Source organism: Mycetomoellerius zeteki, unplaced genomic scaffold (assembly GCF_001594055.1).
Source record: "Mycetomoellerius zeteki isolate Tzet28-1 unplaced genomic scaffold, Tzet1.0 scaffold64, whole genome shotgun sequence".
NCBI lineage: Eukaryota > Metazoa > Arthropoda > Insecta > Hymenoptera > Formicidae > Mycetomoellerius > Mycetomoellerius zeteki.
In genome coordinates, this window is record NW_017257654.1 from 815,621 (window position 1) to 835,288 (window position 19,668).

Sequence of the window (19,668 nt, forward strand, 5' to 3'; positions counted from 1 at the left end):
GAATTCTTACAGAAAACCAATTTAATACTGAAAATTACTGAACAGTACACTGAAAAAAAGATTGGCTGCTGCAGCAAATTAGATGGTAAAATATGGCATAGCATTTTACTATCTAATTTGCTGCAGCAACCAATCTTTTTTTTCAGTGTAGTTCTTTTAATACTCAAAATAAGTAATTAATAACTATCTTCCAGTATTAAATTGTTGTAAGGGAACATAATAGTTATCTAAAAATTTATTATTATTGATATAAAAACTTGTAACAATAACATTACAGAATATTATTGCTATAAATTTTTATATTAATAATAATTCTAAGCAATTATAATGTTCGAAAGGCATCTGAAAGTTATCTATAAGATATTTTTATTTTCTAAAGATTTAAAAAAATATTTTTACTATAACATAGTCATACATGATTATCAGAATTATATTATCGAAAGATGTAAATTATACGGATAATACTTTTTAATTGTTATTTTCAATCTCGAAAAAATTGAAATGGTACGAACGACGATTTTTTTCGTTTGTATAAAATCGCCAGCAAAAACACCTCGCAGTAGTCGAATCTGTCGTTCCTCCAACCGGCGCAGATAAATATATGTGGAATGTGATTTTTGTAATCCGCGTTTTTGTACATCACTTCACATACGGTATTATTGATAACCGGTACTGCAACTTCCTGTAACACGGATGTCAATGATCCCTCTGCAAAAATAGATAATTATATTTTTAGGCATCTACGTGGTGACAATAATTTATCTTGTAGTTTAATAAAAGTATTTCATCTAAAACAGTCGACTGTTTTTTACTAATTAACATGTAAATATTAACACTCCATTTGCAATTATATTAGTATTGTGTTATGATTTCAGCTTTTTACTGTTAATATTAATGAAATTATTGTGAATTGAATCGATTTATCACTGTAATAAGTAGTGCCATCATAAATTATAATCTACATAAAATGATTATACTATAGGGCGTGTAAAAGACTTAGGGCCGACTGTTCCATCTTTTGATAAAGTTCACCTGTTAGGTAAATCTTTTTCTATACTTAGATTTTTCTATTTTCTTATTATTCGATTATTCTTTTTCTATGCTTAGAATTGTTTTTTACATGTAAAATGTACATATGCGAATCTGTGTTAGAATTAATAGAAACGTCTACCTTGTCAAACGAGAAGTTTAATTAATATTAAACTTGTGGTAATCCGATAAGATAAGATGAAAGAAAGTTGAAAGCATCGTTATACGATCAAAAGTTGGATCATCTTCAGGATTTAACTGGGGCAAAATCGAACGAAATAACGTGAATTCCGACAGTAACCTAAATCCAGTTCCGCATTTCATCTATCATTTTGTTTTTAGTCCTGAGACTAGTTCTAGTCGAGTAATGATTCGTTCCGGTCACTCAGTCTGGAAACGATCTAATTTCTTTTATTCAGACACCCGCTCGTTCACGTTAAGCGCACGTCATAATATTACACCGTAATCCGTTCAACAGTAATGACCTTGTTTGTAGTCCGACATATTGAGGGTCTCCATTGGTATCGAAAGTTCTATGTCAATCGTAACACTGGCAATCGTTGATAATAAAGTTGTCACAGTTGGTCTTTTTACGATGTCGGAGATGATACTGCTCTCTGTTATCGGTTTGGCTGGAAATCCGAGAAGTATAATATAAGATTAATTAATTAAGCATTGATTACATTTCGCACAAAATAAAAAGCGACACAATTTTTTATATAAAATTTATATAAAATTGAAATTGCATTGTATTTATATACAATTGAATGTGTTGTTGCAAGAAGCTTCAATAGAAGGGAATTCTGAAGTACAGTGTTGTTGCAATACTAAAATTTAATAAGAACTTCTAATTGATTTTTTATTATTTAGACTTGTTAGAAGATATTCCTTCCAAGTTGTTGTTCCAGTTGCCCATTTGCATGATTGCGTTTGCCAATTCTTGAAAGTTCTTTCATCGCGAGCAAATTCGCAAAGTGTGTTCACCGCAGAGTGTTCACAAAAGCTACAATTAATATATCTTACCAGAAATCAAAGACTGGATAGGGGATTCCGATCCGGTCAACGATTCTTGAGTCTCCGATAACTTTGTGGTGGTAAGCGACTGAATCATTATCCAGCCATCCGGATTTGTTATCGGCGACCAATCAGTTTCCGCTTGTTCTGCGAAACGAACAAACATAATAAATATAAAACCTAATCGTATTTTAATTAATCGCAAATTTACTAGAAGTTACGATTCTTTTCTTTTAAGGGAATCAGGGATAGATAACTTATCGTAATAGCTATAATTTGTTGAGAAAATAAATTAAATCAAAATTAAATGGAAAAGAAAAGCAGATATGAGCCAACTCGGATATCAGTGTGTAATATTTACAAATTATTTATTAATCGTAGTAACTAAGTAAAAGCATGACGTTTCGATAAGTGTGCAAATCGAATATATTTAATTGCAATGACAAAAAACATGATTTTGATAACAAAAATTAATAATATGAAGACGTAGAGCAAAGTGTGAGAGAAAGTATTAAAAAATGAACTGGACAAAGTGGTATATCAAATAAAACTGACAGTGCATATTTATGTTAAAATAAATTAACTCCAAAATTAAAGGTAAAAGCTCATTTACACATAGGATGTATGTGAAAAAAATCAGAAGAATGTTTTCTTCAAGTTCGTGGACCTGCGTTTCTCAGAAAATGTTAGTTTCAAGCAGATTTATTATGCTAATTCAAGGCGATGCGAACCGGTTTAATTCTTCAATTTGAGTTAGTTGTGCGAGTTCTGTTTTTTCTCTTTTAAGGTAGCGAAGTGAATCATAGGCTACGTTTACACCGTGCATTTAGGCCGCAGCCTATACCTACAATAGATGTCCTTGTTTATCCTGTAGGTTAAACAAAGACATCTATCATATAGGTCGCGGACTAAACGCACGGTGTAAACGTAGCCATAGTTATTAGAAGATAATTTGAAGTCTTGCCGCTCAACGAAATGGATGGAAATACACAAAGGAGAGATGACTGTAATTGCGTCGGCGAAAAGCCTGGGATGGCCGGTTTGTGAACCGTTACAACATTATGACATTCTATCCCGACGACGTGTCAGAGTGCTGCGCTATTGATATAATAACATCTCTACTTGGCTATCTTTTCTAGGGTCCCGGGAACGACCTTGTCTTGCATCCACGATGAACTCGGTTCATTTGAGTAGAATAAGGTAACCGCTTGTCGAATGAACATAAAATATGAGATGGATTACCTACTTTTGTAACTCAACATATTTCACTTTGCGCCGTATGCATTGAGGTGCAATTATATTGTTTAAAGAGTTATAATATATCTCTTAATGTGTTTTTTAAATAAATAATAATAGTTTATTTTTTAAATAATTTTTTAGATTCAATATTTTATTGAATCTGAAGAATTATTGTTAAAAAAATACATTATTATGGATATTTGAGTAATCCTAAAAATATCAATTTTTTAAAATGTTTCCAAACTTTCGACCTGGATTGTATAATATATTTTGGAAACAATGGACAATATCCTTTTGAATAGTGGCATGATATGAAAATTAAAAATAAAAAAATATAAATTTACAAATAAATATTGAAAAAGGCAAAGAACGAATATATACGAAAAGCAATATTATTTTAGTTTATATATTTCATTTTTTTATTTGAAAGCAAATTTTGGTGGAGCATTAATGTTACTTTACACTTGGCAATGAGCAGTCACAAATCTTACATATGCTCCATTCGTCAGCATCGAGCGACCCTTCGAGGAATTACAGGAAACGTGATTAGCAGTCTTATTCGTTCTATGCTTGTATGCTAATCGGTGAAATCAAAGAAAATGAACGTTTATTTCATTGTATAACGCGACGCCCTTGTCGTCAGTAGAAAATTATAATAGCGATTCACGTTGTATGGCATGGCACGCTGTGTGCATCAAAACTGGAAATAGCGAAATCCTGTTAACGGATTGCTATGTAAATTTAATGTCTTTTGCTTTTGCCTTTCGTTTTAGATTGACGATATTAATCATTAAAAATAAAAAATTTTTCTGGTTTGAAAGTGATGAGAATCAATGTCGAAAATAATTAATACATTACAATTAATATTACAGTTAAATATAATAGTTAAAATAAGCTGTTGAGTATTGTAACTTTATCAATTGTAATTGATAAAGTTATTATATTCTGATAAAAAGAAAAACTAGAAAGTAATTAACTTTATTCATCTGACGATGTAGCTACCATTGATGTAGACGTTAACGTTGAGGTTGACGTTGGCGTTGACATTGATGTTGATGTTGATGAAATCGTTTTGATGGACGCCTTTGTAAAAACTTCATCAGAGTTGGAACTCCACGTTACTAATCCTGGCGAGTAAGTAGTCAACGGGATCTCCTCGAGGGTGTGATTAACATTCTGATCTTTGGTAGAAGGTACGTGGGTCGAGGTGTTCTCGTTTCTAACGGTAAACGTGGATATCGAACTCGAGATGCTTGTGGTAATCTCCACGATACTGGACGTGTTCACGGGAAGCTTCGTCAAGGATGTTGATTTTGTCGTGCTGGATCTTGGTCTCGTAACGCTAACTGTTGAACAGACAGTTTACGATAATGGCTTCGTTCCCTTCGTGGTCGTCATGGTACTAGTGTATTCAGATCTAGTGGTCTTCGTTGTCGTACTAGTGATCTTAGTAGGTTTCAGCTTCGTTATAGTCGACGATGATGGTTTAGTCGTGGCCAGTTTGTTGATTTTTAGTCTGTTATTTTTGTTGATTGTCCAGCGGTGGTTGTTCTGATCGTCGTGTTTACAGTAGTTTTCTATAAAGGAAATGAAAACTTTGCGTATCGTGATTTTGTTAATAAAATGAAAATTTTTATTCAATGATTTAGTTTAATATGACAATGATTATACATAGAGTTCTTAATTTTCCAAAAAAATAAAATCGAGGAAAAAAACTAAATTTTTTCCATTTTTTTCAAAAAAATATTCTTTTAATAGGTTCTTTTTCGCCTATATTTGAATTTAATGATAGAATATTGCTTTAAATTATTTAAAAAAATTATTTTATTTATAAAAAAATAGAACATTTGTCTCAAATTTCAAATACAATGATACGATTGATACGAATTACGAACAATACGAACGAATACGAAGATACGAAACGTACGATTGATATGATTACGACATTTACGAACATAATGCAAACTTTGTCGTACAGCACAGCAATAAGTATGTAATAACCATAACATCCTCATAAGAAAATTTTTTTCCATATTCTTACATTAAACTTTTTACACTTTTTTATCAATCCTCTGCTTCTTTTTATATTTGAAAGAAAAGGCCAAAAGGATAAATTTTTCGTGCAGAAGGTTCAGTTCTGAAATATAAAAAAAGAACAAACTTGATCTGTTCTCCTTGCTTACACTTTGTGCACTCAGCGTCTTCGCTTTCTCTGTTTTCAACACTCGATATTAAAGAAAAAAAGGCTGGAAAAATATAGCAAAGAAAAAAACCGAAAAAACTCATTTTTTTCCCAAATTTTCCGAGAATTTATTCGGACTAAGAGAACACTAGTTATATATATCCGAGGGGATAACCACTTAATGTAATCGTAGGACAGAGGCCTCGAAATCATTATAAAATTCACATAAAATCTATGTATAATCCAATAAAATACATATGTAACCACGCAGAAATCATTGTATAATATTACATAAAATCGTATATTTTATCAAATGACTTCATATGTAGTAAAAAAAATGATTTGTAATTAGATGAAATCATATGATATTATGTAATCTGTAGGACAATATTTCAGCTAGTGGTTACTCCCTCGATATATCCAACAAAATTACAAAGCTCCTGCGTGTTTACACATATTACATGCTGGTCATTAAGCGCTTTAATGAAAACCTTTCTTTTTTTTAATCCTGCATGAATCAATTGTGAGATCACACGAGCTACTATATTTATCTCTATGCGAAGAATTTCTTTCGCGGCATAGCTCATTGTAGGAAAGTGCCTTATCTGATCGTGACAAATGTCACTGAGATACAGAAGTCTCGCGTGATCGCAAGGCAGAAGATCCAGTCGTCGAAAACGATCCATATCACCGTATTATCATACAACGATTGTTGTAGCTGTAGAAATGATATCGTAAAATTGGGTTTATATAAGAAGAGGTTAAATGTTATATTGCATGTGCATGAGCATTTTAATTGGACACAATAAAGTACACGGAAAGAACGGTTTTGCTGAAGTATCTAAAACTTTAAGTACAAATATTATATGATTTGAAAATGTCTTTGGATTACCATGCAGGTTGCTCAACATGAGCAACACCGTAAAAAGTTTTAGCAATCAATTTAAGAGCGTTCTACATACCTAATTATTTTGATGATCTAAGAGCCACTGTCACCAAGCTCAGTTAATTTAACTGGCCAGTTAGTCCATCGGAATTGACCAATCGCATTTGTCATTTTGTTTGAAGCAAATTCCGATGGACTAACTGGCCAGTTAAGTTAACTGAGCTTGGTGACAGTGGCCCTAACAAAATTAGATTTGTATCTAGTTACATTTTTAGATATTTCAACGAAATTCTTTCCGTGTATGAAAGATAATGATTCGCGGATAATCATTTTATGGATTTCTGCCGCCCAATGGAAACGATCACACGAAAATCGACGAAATTGAGGGACTACGGGAATGGAAAAATCACTGTAAATCACGATCGGCTCGATGACCGTGGATGACCCAGTAACCTGTGACTTCTACAGAAAACTGAGTTCGTCCACGTTCCGTTCGAATGTGAATTCAAGGCAGGTTCAATACACCGCTGCATGACAGAGACGGGCGAGCGCTTACGCACACGCGTAGATCGGAGCTCGCTGTGCCGGTTACTGGTATTTGTGTACTGATCCGTTACTCAGTTGACATACGAGGAAAATGCAACAAGCGTGACAGAGCCGGACGAACAAAGATATGTTGCCAGTCTGTAAGAATAAACATTCTTCACAACTAGATCGTCGTTTTAATTGATAAATATGCATATATTTTGCTGATTCTAGAAAAACTGGGAGAAATGTTGATAGAAAATAATTTCCTTTTATTATAAAGAATTATTATAAGAAATTCTTATACAAGAAGCATTTTTTCGAATTTAAATCGGTAAATACTGTTTGCAATATTTACGTTGAGATTTTCGTTCTATAATAAAATATGATGCATCTCAAAGATATTAATAGATCAGCAACTTTAAGCAGTGTCTTAATATCGTCTGCAATGAATGATCTTCATAAGAGACGTTATTTTGAAAGAACGCGGTGAGTTTTGGTCGGTTAATTCGGTTACGTTCACGATTATATCTATAAATTAAAGCTACTTATAATCGGAGATCGATATGCTGAAGACATCAAGCAATTTCCGTAAAATGGCATAACAGCAATTTAATCTAATTACGATTATTAACACCGTGTATTACTGCAGAGAAACTCTCCAAACTGCACCAATACTATCTAGATTCTAGAAGAAGACTATTGATACTCTTTTCGCGAATAATAGGGCGAACTAAAGTACTTACTTCCCGGTTGAAATTGAGGAACATCGATCGGGCTGGCGGTAACAATATAGGTATAGATCAACACATTGCCGATGATAACGGTGGCCTGTTTCCGCCGGTCGCACATCTGAAATACACAAAACCGGAAGAAATTAGATTTACTTTCTAGAAAGGCTAATCTTTTTCTTCTGAGGCTCTTATTCTGGGATTTGCTTATTGTTCAATAGGTTGCGAATGACGAAGATTGATACTTATTAAATATAATTTTGTAAAATAAAAAGTCAAAAATAAGTCAAAAATTTTAAATTATATGTTGAGAAGTGTATTACGTTTCTAGCTGACGATGTCCCCGCGACGACTCTGTTTTCCCTCATTTCTCTAAATCGGTGTTGTGCGAGATTTCCATTCTCAAAAATCTCGTTACCTTTCTCGAAATAATCAAAATATTATTTATAGAAAAAACGTTTTGGCAAGGTAAAGGTTTTTGCATTAATCAAACCATATATCTCACGTACATCTTGCCTGCTTTCTTATATTATATATATATACAAAATAAGAGTAAGCATATATGTATGTGTGTATGTATTTCGAAGCGAAGAGTGATTCCGCAAATATATAGTGAGTGTAAAAAGTATTCGTACAAAAAAAATACATTAAAAAAAATCTTATTTTCAAGAAGAGTAAACATTAATTAGTAATTTATTAATAACGAATAGAATATACTAATTATAATTGTAATTACAATTAGTTCCAATGGTTACATTACGAAATGTTAAGTTAATTATTCAAATTAAAAGAAAGAATACTTTTGTACAATACAATAAAATAATACAATTCTTCATATTAAAATAATATTTGGATTACATATATTTTTTTTGTTTATAATAATTTTGAGAAACATACTATCTATTGTATTTATTATTAGTATTTATTGTTAATGTTTATTTTTTACAGTCTCTCTTTCTCGTTTTTGTTTATCTGTGCAACACATTTGAAATATAACATGATACCAGGTATATATATGTCCACCGTCTGACTCTTTGAAAACTGATCGAAAATTAAATTACAGACACAGATAATTATTTCACAGAGCATAATGTAATTTATTTTTTATCCTTTTTGTAATTAGACACACGGACAGAATTGTCTCTTAAAATTTACCCTGAAAATATAGTGTATATATAACTCTCTCTCTCTCTATATATATATAGTTATTGTGATAGATTACTGCCCGCTACTTTAATCGAGATTTCACGAGGGATCGATTTAAAAAACCGTTACTTTTCTATTCAATCTCTAAATCGCTTCACATAGTGGTTTTTACTCTTTGGAACATATTGACGATGGTTTTATTGAACCAACTAAATTATAAATCTCTGTCAAAAGAGATCACAACACAGAGGAAATCATCTGTTCGGCACCCACTGTGACTAGGAATCCTACGGCAGTACAGGAATCACCAATCGCGCAATCAAATCGTTTAATTATCATGAATTATCTCTGAAGGTGCGTTGCCCTCTTACAAAAAACGGTAGCACCGATCGTTGACCGTTGTAATTTTAATGAAGGTCACTCGCGCAAGAAAGTATGACGCTTCTTCATAGGTCTCGGGACCTTGAGAAGGAGTCGTAAGCGTACCTTGACTAACACTGGTCGACAGATCGCTGCTGTTGCTTCTGCTTGTGACGTTGCTGCAAAACTCTTTCAAGTTGTCAAACTATATGGCGATGCATTATCTCCTCTTGATGATGCGATGGTCAAATTAAGTTCTCGGCACGTTCTCCACGAGATCACCTGGATCACCTGACGTCAGTCAGACTCAGATCTCGCACCCTCGATCGCAAATCCCCGGTGAACAGCTGCGGCCACGTGGTCGAAGCCTATCGAGTGGTATCTCCCACGCCCGGCGCCTCTCCGTTTCATCTGTGACTCTGTGATCTTCACGGGTTTTGGAGAACGCCCTTCAACCGATCTTGGGACATCCGCTCGGCAAACACGAGATATCATACGTCGCGTGCGACAGTCAGATTCACGACAAGAATCCGTGGATGGGATGAAGATACCTCTCAGAGTGGCAGCCGTCGGCTATCGATATACCATATAGTACTGGATGGAGCATGCGGCGAAATCTCTTTGATCTTTCGTCTTAACGATCCTAGAAAGAGTAAGGTAAATGTTAGGGCACGGAACTCTTTTTCTGCTATTGTCCTATTGATCGAATTGTGTTTCAGGAGAGGGAGGATAATAGTGTATTCTTTAAAGTCACAACCATCACAGAGGTATTAACGCAGTAAATGTGGTGCACATTAAAATTGGAATTATACATTGATATTATATTAGATACAAAATAAAATTAAGAAATATGGTTTCGATGTGTATTTTATGTAAAATTAACCCTCTGAGCACAGATCGTACTCATTCGTACAACTCATTCGTAAGTAAAATTAATGTTTACAGTTATGTGCAGAATATGAAAAGCGAGGTTAGATCAACAATAGTTATGGCGAATTCGATTGCAAACACTAGTGTGCGCACTAGTGCATACTAAAGTCGACTAACCCTCTGAGCACAGATGTACCAACTCATTCATAAGTAAAATTAATGTTTACAGTTATGTGCAGAATATGAAAAGCGAGGTTAGATCAACAATAGTTATGGCGAATTCGATTGCAAACACTAGTGTGCGCACTAGTGCATACTAAAGTCGTATACTGATTTAATTTGAGTATAAAAATGAAATGCAAATATTTCGAATTATGAAATACATATTTTACTTAATAGTACAATAAAATGCATAGAGTACTTCACGATTTAATTGATTTCTGTATTTATTTATAAACATATATTTACGTTATTTTGTATACAACGGCTTTAATGTGCACCAGTGCACACTGAGTGCGTCCAATAGAATTCGCTATTACATTTATATTATTTATAAACATGATAAATCTTATAGTTTTCCTAAGGATCCTGAGAGACATTTTTTTAATGTCTCAGGGCCCTTGATTACATGATTCACTATTACCCAAACATCGTTCTATCTCTTTCTAAGTCTGTCAAGATGGTTTCGATGCTATGCTCCGTCCAGTACTATATGTCGATGAGGTCGACCTGCTCGCCACAGCTGGCACCTGTCACAGAACATACATATATGTATATAAAGAGAAATGCGAGCTCAGTGCAGTGGTGCCAGATTCTGGCTTGTGCTACCACTTGGTAACGCGTGGTGGGGGAAGAGTGGGGGTAGTTGCTGATAGCTATCCCCCACCACGTGTTATCAAGTGGTAACGCAAGTCAAAGTGCCTGTATTCATAGTCGGACCTTGTACTTAAGGCTTCCTTAAATTTATCTTTAGATGCTCAGTAGCCAATGAAATAATTCGTAGAGCATCTGAAGATAAATTTAAGGAAGCCTTAAATATAAGGCCTTACTATGAATACGGACAAAAATCTAACATCTGGCTCTTTGTGTGAAATGAAAAGAAACAAAGTCAATCATCACACTCGCGGTGGTTACGACATGCATTACTACTATATAATGGTTACGTTTACACCGTGAATTTAGGCTGCAGCCTATACTCCAAATTCGACCTAAATTATTTAAATCCCTCGCTATAAACATTTGAGAGATGATCTGACTTGGCTGTAGGTCAGGCTTCGGTTTTTGGCCTGATCTGAAATAGGCCATCTATAACCTGAAATACATAAGTCGACTTATCATCATTTGTTAATCTCAAATTGGCATATGTCATGTCGTTGGTTATGAACATATATCATATCTCGTAAATAAAAAATTAAAAATGTTTAAAGGGTCATGTTTGAAAAGTTCAAGGAGTTCGTGTTCAGGCCGCTTACGGTGTAAATGGTTGGTGCCTAGATCTATTTTGGGCCACATTATAGATCAGGCCGCGTATAGGTCTCTCGGTGTAAACGTAGCCAATATTAATGCTGGGATTTACTTGCACATTTCGACCGATCCCAGCTTGGTTCCTGCCCTTTATTTTATCAACCCGTGCACAGCCTAAATGCCGGTCGGCAGTGAAGTAAGAGCAATGAAGTAACGAAATTTTTCGTTACCTCATTGAATCGATTTTCTATGCATTTGAAAACTCCGCGATTATAGCACTCTTTTAATTGTTTCAAAGTGTTTTGATCTGCAATTGTCTTTTAAGTTTATACATTTTTTTGCTATTTTTCGATGAACTTTGTGCATTCGATTCTTACGCGGCGTCATTTCCTTTGAAGATACACCTGCCTCTGACAAAAAATCAAATTTTCTTTTTTTTTTTTTGGTGTTTGTGCAATTGAAATATCATTATCTATTGTCTCATTATTATCTATATCCTCGATCATATTATCATGTATACAATATAACGGATCACAGTTTTCTCTTTTGTCTGATTTTGAACAAATGTGGGAACTAACATTTTCAACGTTTACAACATCTTCGCATAAACTTTTCGTTACGTTAGTGTCAGTGACAGCATTCTCACAGACTATGTCATTATAAACGGAGTTATTGTTTCTGTCGATCACGTCAATTAATGTGGACATTCCATGCGAATTATTACAAACAAAAGATGATTCAACAACAGAATTTAGTGGCTGCAAAAAATTCGTATTTACTAGATCTTTTCAAAAGGAGCTGAAACTTGTATTGGAATCAAGTTTGATTCAACTTCTAGCGCAACGGAATTGCGAAAGGATTCAAAGCGTGTTTCATACGTTGTTTTAATACCGGCAGACGACGGGTCCGCTCTTCGGGTCTGCTTCCGCGCGAGAGAGGAAACACGATCTTGCCCATGTCGTAATCGCATCGTCCCTTTCATGATGATTTCCCCTTCGAGAGATCACTGACTCCCTCCGCACTTCTTCACTGAACTTGCTTTCGTCTTGCCAGTTGATTCACCGACATGAACCGTCTGCTACGTCCGCGATCGAATTTCGAACCAGTGCAACGACTTTGTGTGTCTCGATCTTCTTTTATCGCGCGCGTTAATACATTCGTCGATCGTCAGACAACATTGGCGATACCGGGATTTGTTCTTGCGAGAAAAGCTACAAATTGCACTTGAAAATCTCTGTGACTCTTACAAGCTCACACCGATCTGTACCGCGCGATCGTCCATCCGGCTAACAAACGGGATGGTACCTGTCTGGCCGTCGTACCTTGTGTCACGGCATGTGTTGCTGGAATCGTATGGTTAAGTCATAAGCGGCGTCTTCGAAGGTCGGTGGTGGTGGCCGGTCCGTAGTGGAAGTCGTTTATGGTGATGGCAACACAACATTCGACGGAAGCCCGGTTCGAAGAAAGGGGACCATTTCTGCACGGAGGACAGAAGCGAATGCGAGTAGGGGGTCGGGAGAAAGACAGAGAGAGAGAGAGAAACAGGAGAAGTGGGTCAGTGGCCAGGTCACGTGGAGAAGAACTGGGTTCAACGTGCAAAACGGCGACACACTGTCCTATCCATCCGCCGGTTGCTCTTGGCCGCTCCGGGTTCTGTCTGCCTATTCAGGAAACGCTTCGTGATACCATCATGAAAATGAGATATGATCTTACTCGACGTCTTCTCACCGCTACTCTTCCCAAAAAAAAGAAGGAAATCTTCGACGAGGAAAGCCAAATAAGTATCGCTTGATCAGCTCGATAAATATGATGACAGTCAGCTGATAACGTCATGACAAGGCTGCACTGTTCATCAGCCATGTTACTCTATGCTGTGATATAGCATTTATACTGATATCTATTCACGGTTTCTAAAATAATGTCGCTTAATCTTTAAAGGATCTTAAAACGGAGGTATTAAAATCTTACAGCTTTTCCCTAATAGGATTTGTTGTAACTCATTATTTTAGTTTTTTTAATTTAAAATATGACACTGTTTTAGCGTCACTATACGGCTTTTCCAGTGTGCAAAACTTAATAATAAGAGTGACGAATTGAATAATTGAGCAATTCAGGCATGTGCTATCGTTTTTAAATAAAGAGTATAGTTAAAGAATAGTTAGTACATGATATCGCTACTGATTCAATGTCGTGCGTGAAGATCTATTCTGCAAGTGAGTTGCTTGTGGAAACAGTTAAATAAGTTTCATGCCTTTGGGGTTTCTCTCTGCAGAAAATATATTTCCGACATAGAGGAGCTATAATAATTCTAGTCATAACATTTGTTCTTGTCTCATGCGAAACGATAATCGTTAAGATATCGCCTATAGAAGATGTTCCAGGCTCTCTCTCTTCCCGCATCTCGTTTTATCTAATTATCTTTCAATGAAAATTATAGGCGACAATCTTTGCAACAAGTAGTCATCTATCTGACATTTCTGTAGTAATATTAACAAAAGAGACTTAACGTAACTTAATTAGAAAAAAGGAGCAGTAATGCATATTGCCTTTAAAAACGGTTTGAAAGAAATGAACGAATTTCCTTCATTACGTCAACAAAAATTCCAGAACACTTCGTTTCCTACAATGGCAACATATTTTGCAAGAGAAAGAAAACTTGTATGTGTATTGTATATACATATAGCATTGAAAATGAAATTGACGTCCGACCTTTAGTATCGGACTATTGTTGATTTGACAGAGCAATTTCGATGGCGCAAGCCCGAGCGCAAGCCAATTTTTATGTTTCTGCAGTTTTACATTTCGACAAATTTCGTGATAAATTGTAACCATTATACATGCCATCAGTTTTATTTTTTTATTTTATATTACATATTTTACATGTGTATTTTTTTATTCTAGTTTTAATTATTTATCGTATTTTTATTTTTATTTTGTGAGTTTTTCTCATGCATTAAAGATGACAGGTCGGAACGTTTGTAGAATTGTTTTATAATTAGATCAGAATATATTAATTAGTTAACACTAATTTGTTTCATTACCCTTTTTTTATTTTCTCTTTGTTTTTTATCTCTTTCTCTCTGTCTCTCTCTCGATTTATTTTTTTTATTCCCTGTTCATTTATATTGTTGTATTACATAAAAATAATTCTTTGGCACTCTTGTGTAAAATTTTTCTTGAAATTTGTCTTCAAAGTGTAGCAATTAATTTCCTCTTTGCAACGAACAGTATTTAATATCTTCCCATTTTTTCTCTTTATGCGCTTTATGACAAGATCTCATCAGCGGCTAATAATAAACGTCCAATTTCCAGTGTCTGCACGTTTTTGATTTCTTTCACCGCGAGTAAGTGTTTCTACTTCCAGATACAAGAAGATAATTGCAATAGAGTGCTATAACGAGTTGTATAAGTTGTATTACGAGATAAATAGGGGAAGGTGGTGTACCTTTGATCAATTTTGAACATTTTTTCTTGTGCAAGTTGTATTTTGATGTCTAAAAATTCAAAAAAATTCTAAAATATTCTTTGAAGTGTTGATAGTAACATATATTTTTTATAGATTTAAATTGTTATGTTTTGTATATCTTGTTTTACAATAGAAAAAAAATTGAATTTTGTTGAAAGGTACAACACCCATGTTGTACCTCTGAGGGAATGTTGTACATTTAACCAACGTATAAAATGTGTATATAAAGATAGAATATTCAACAAAAGTTTAATTTTATTTATATTTTTATATTTTTATATTTTTTTTAATGTCTTCTTACACCATATATAACTTTATATATAAAATATATAAAAATAAACTTTGCCATACAAAGACGCGATTTTCGTTTTTGCACGAAACGATTGATCTGACAGAAATAGTGTCCTTCGTTCGTTTCATTCAAAATCGCTAATGAACATAATTTTATTAATATTGAAGATGAGATAGCTAAACTAAATAATTATCCGACATCGTATTGACTGGTCAAAGGTACAATATTAGTTACTGGTTAAAGGTATAACGCTTGCTCACTTTCTTTTTGTTATTATAATACTTTTATAAATTATAGGTTAAAATTGACAGTATTAAGTTTTAAGTAATATTTTCTGAATATCTATTTAACATTTTAGACAATTCCAACATAAGACAAAATACATATACAACATTTTATGAGATAGAAAACCTCTTGAAATTACTTCATTCGAACGCAATGAAAACAATAAATGATTTTTCACAGGAGTATAATTCTATTCATTGTTATAATTATAAGTTATAAAACATCTCTGGTACTCGTATTACAAACTACATATTTTTACTTTTAAAAATATCCAATAGATTTTTTATAAATTCAAATGGTTAAAGCTACAACCGGTCAAAGGAACACCATGTTCCCCTACAACTCGCATAGCGCGTCTGTCGTCTGCTTAATACGTATATAAAGGTCTGTCCTACTAATGATATTATCTCATTATCATTAACTACTCACTTAACGGAATGCGGATGAAAATCGCGAATACTTTCATATGTATATATGTGTACCATTACAGTTAAAATGATTATTAATTAACGCAATAATTATTTCGCGCGCGTATTAGAAACTGTACTTTTTATTTTTAATCAAAGTAATTTTCGCAAGTACGCGTAAGAGAGAAGATGGAAGAAAACATGACTAACCAGCCAAAGAGTAGTACTTTTTTATTGCACGTCGCAATACTAGGAAAAACACGAAACTCGTGTCTATCCTTATTACTGCGAATACTATGAGCCGCATAAATTTCAATATTACCTTATTCTGATTACTTTTGAGCTTTCAGCATGCGCATACCTACACCACGCGTAGCTGACGACATAATGCGTTGAGATCACAACGCCAAATTCAAATGTTAAAGCCATGTTTAAATTATTGTTAAAGATAAGGGGATTAAAGATAAGGAATGGAGCTCAAAACTTGAAAGAACATTTTTTTAAGAATTCATAAATGACTCCTAAATCTGAGGCTATCAGTCCATTCAGCCCCCCCCCCCCCATAATAAGTCTCTTGCTAATCCCTCCGCAACGAGCTACAAATTTTTTTTGTAGCGTTTGAAAGCTCACAAATAGCTTCTAATTTTGAGCTATGTTTTTTTTATTTCGACGTGGTGAGGAGGACATCGGTTGAAAATTCTTTCTTCCTGAGTAAGCGCATTTATTTGTAGCTCGATCTAATTTTATCCCATTTATAACATCTATATCTATAACGTTTTAATAGTTTTGTATAAAATGTATACAAAATTCATACATTCTGTTTGCGATGTATAAATATCAATTGAGAATGTATATAAATTTAATTCATCCTAGTATAAATTTTAATTCCGATTTTTTGAATCTTTCTCATTAATTTCTTTTGATTAATTAGTTTTGAGATACGTGTTTCGACAAAGTTTCATAGCATCTGTATAGCGTTTTGACATGTATAGAATGTCACCTACTCAAAATTAACACATTTTTACAATGTAAACAAATTGAATGGATAGAAATTTAATTCATCCTAGTTGTAAATTTTAATTCTGGCTTTGATGTTTCTAATTTTATTTGTTCATCGATTTAAAAGTTTCAAGATACACATGTTTCAATAAAGCTTTGTAGGAATCCAATAACAAAAAGTGTCTCTTATATCTCAAAGCGAGGGAGGATAAACGAATACCTGTTATTTTCGTAATATAAATTTTAACAATGTCAAAGTTTCCGCGCCAAACATTATGACGACGAATTGCGATTTCACCTCGTTAGGAGATTACGGGTACCATTCACGAAAACAGCGAACTCAATTTTGCAAAATTTCACCCTTCGTCTGTCCCTGTCGCGCTGATAGCCAGCCCAACGAGGTGAGCATCTGTGGCGCGTGGGCGATATTTGAAATTACGAATTTCCCTTGGCGTGCAAATATCAAACGTCCATACCATTGTTCGCTATGCAGCGACGGGGATGCACTGGCAATGACGCAAGAGGGGATATAATGCACGCGACACAAACAAAAGCAAAGGAAAGAAAAAAAAAGGTATTAATGGTAGGGGTATAATCGACACAGCTTGGCATATCATTTGCGGATGGGAACGGTCGCTTTTTAATCGTCTTCTAAGTACAAAAGCGAATGTGAACGATGAGAGATGAAAAGCGGGTAGGTGTGAGAACCTGCCGCACGTACCGCATCACAATCTGATCGATACTAAATATTTATACGTACAATGGAATCGCGTTATCCCGATTGTATTACATTGCGCTGCGACATTTGTCGATGGCTTTAATTAGCAAAAAATATCTGCGCGATAATGAGAACGCCAGACTACATTGATACATTTTTTCGAGTAATCAGATGTGTAGAACTGCGTTAGATTATTAAAATCATGCGAAGTGTTTCTTTGAGTAACTAAAGCGTTCTGTCATAATTGTCGTTCAAAAACACGGCACAGAGTATCTCTTCATAAATCCCATCTAAAACATATGTGCGATTAAATTACACGCATACGCGCGCCTATGTCATTGTGTACACATATGTATATATAATATAACCTATGCCTCTCTCTCTCTCTATATATATATAGATATAAATTTTTTTATAAATTAAATTAAATAATATTCGGTACATGTATCTCCGCGGTGCTGTAAATGAGTTTGTCATTTAATTTTTTCAATTCGATTAAATTTAACTCGCAATTTACATGAAATATATTTTTTAGATTAAAATGTATGTAATGAGTTGCTTGTTGGCTGACAAACGAGCCATTGAGATTAATGAGCATGTTTTTAGCGCATCGTCAATTCATTTTCACTTGAGACTATGTTCAAGCAACTACGAAGTGAAGTGTCTTTTGAAGAAAGGAAGAGAAAGAGATATAGAATTTATGAAGTCGAGCGCAGAATTTCTCTTTATTTCTTCCTAATATCAATCGGGACATGGATATTCACGAGCTTTGAAGAATGCACTGAAATTCCCATTGGAATTCCCTGGAAATTACTATGTAAATTTATAATGAGGGGAACTGTATGTGATTGACGTCGGTATGAAATATTAAATCACAGCAACAACTGCAACTCGATTATCGCAGATATTGATAACGAATCTTTTCATAAACAATTGATAACACGCTTCTCATACTGATTATTCGTTTCATCCAATTATCCTATGAATATTTAATCTTTAATTTATCGCGCGAAAATATGTCGTTAAATAAAATAACTTGGAATCGCGGCGATCTCACGTGACCAATTAAAGTTTAAAGAAATAATTTAGTTTTAAAAAATAATTTTATGTTATTAACTATTTTAAATTGATTCTAGATAAAAGAATTAAAATTAATTCCGGAAATTTCGATCCTTTGTTACAAAGGATCTAATATGCTTATCACTAATAAAATAATCGATCTTATTCTTAAAATAATCAAATATATTTTCACTGAGAAAAATTTTAAATTGATCTTTTTTCTATCAGCGATTTTGGAACATTTATTCTATGCCCGGCTATACATATATTTGAATTTCTAGATTTAAACAGAAATAATATTTATAAAATATTGTATACGGATGGCTCACGTAAATTTTGCAATTTTTGTATCAAAAATATATTCAGAGAGTTGATGAAAAAGTAACACTTTGTTCACTGAAAGGCAAAAATTGGAAAACTTACAAAAAAAATATGGGTTTTTATAAATTATATTCATTTGACTGTATTTTCGCTCAAATATTTGTTGACGATACCGCGTAACAATATTTACATAGACAATTTTTGCGCACACTGTGATTCAAAAGCTTATTCTACTATATTTTTTTATGTAAATACATATTTAGAAGACATGTAAATTCTGAATCACAGTAACTTCACAATTAATCACTTAATGGTAGATCAGAAGATATGCAAAATATTAAATTGTAAATATGTTTCTAAATGTTGAACAAAATAATTCCGAGCTAAGTCTAATTAAATTGCCTAAAAATAATCTTTATATATTGAATTAAATATATTATATTTTAAATCACATTATTTTAATTCAATTTATTTCAAATTGAAGAGGAAAATTATTCCCGGAAATGATTAAGTTATAGAGAGATTCAATAAAAAAAATATTTTCTATTATTAAATTAATAACAGACCCAATATTTCCTTCGTAAATCTATTAATTACCGCAATCAAATGCATTTTTATATGCATTCGTTAAATCAAGCTTTTGAGCAAACTGAACACATTAGAAATAAATGCATG

General features: G+C 33.7%; 2 protein-coding genes across 2 annotated transcripts in view; one reads left to right on the top strand and one right to left on the bottom strand.

Moving 5' to 3' along the window:
- LOC108728771 (neuropeptide Y-like) overlaps positions 1 to 19,668 on the top strand; it is a 99,536-nt gene that overhangs the window by 47,714 nt on the left and 32,154 nt on the right. The gene's annotated exons all lie outside the window — the stretch shown is intronic.
- Positions 2,118 to 9,881, bottom strand: LOC108728772 (uncharacterized). Its single transcript, XM_018457525.1, has 4 exons — positions 9,239 to 9,881; positions 7,622 to 7,727; positions 4,285 to 4,859; positions 2,118 to 2,190 (listed from the first exon to the last, which is right to left on the bottom strand). Exons 2-3 carry the CDS (start codon positions 7,725 to 7,727, stop codon positions 4,645 to 4,647), a joined length of 321 nt encoding a protein of 106 aa, XP_018313027.1. The 5' UTR covers positions 9,239 to 9,881; the 3' UTR covers positions 2,118 to 2,190; positions 4,285 to 4,644.

Coding starts and splice junctions, on each gene's coding strand:
- LOC108728772 (XM_018457525.1), bottom strand. CDS start 7,727: ATGTGCGACCGGCGGAAACAGGCCACCGTTATCATCGGCAATGTGTTG. Junction 4,860..7,621: donor TCCTCAATTTCAACCGGGAA/GTAAGTACTTTA, acceptor TTTCCTTTATAG/AAAACTACTGTAAACACGAC.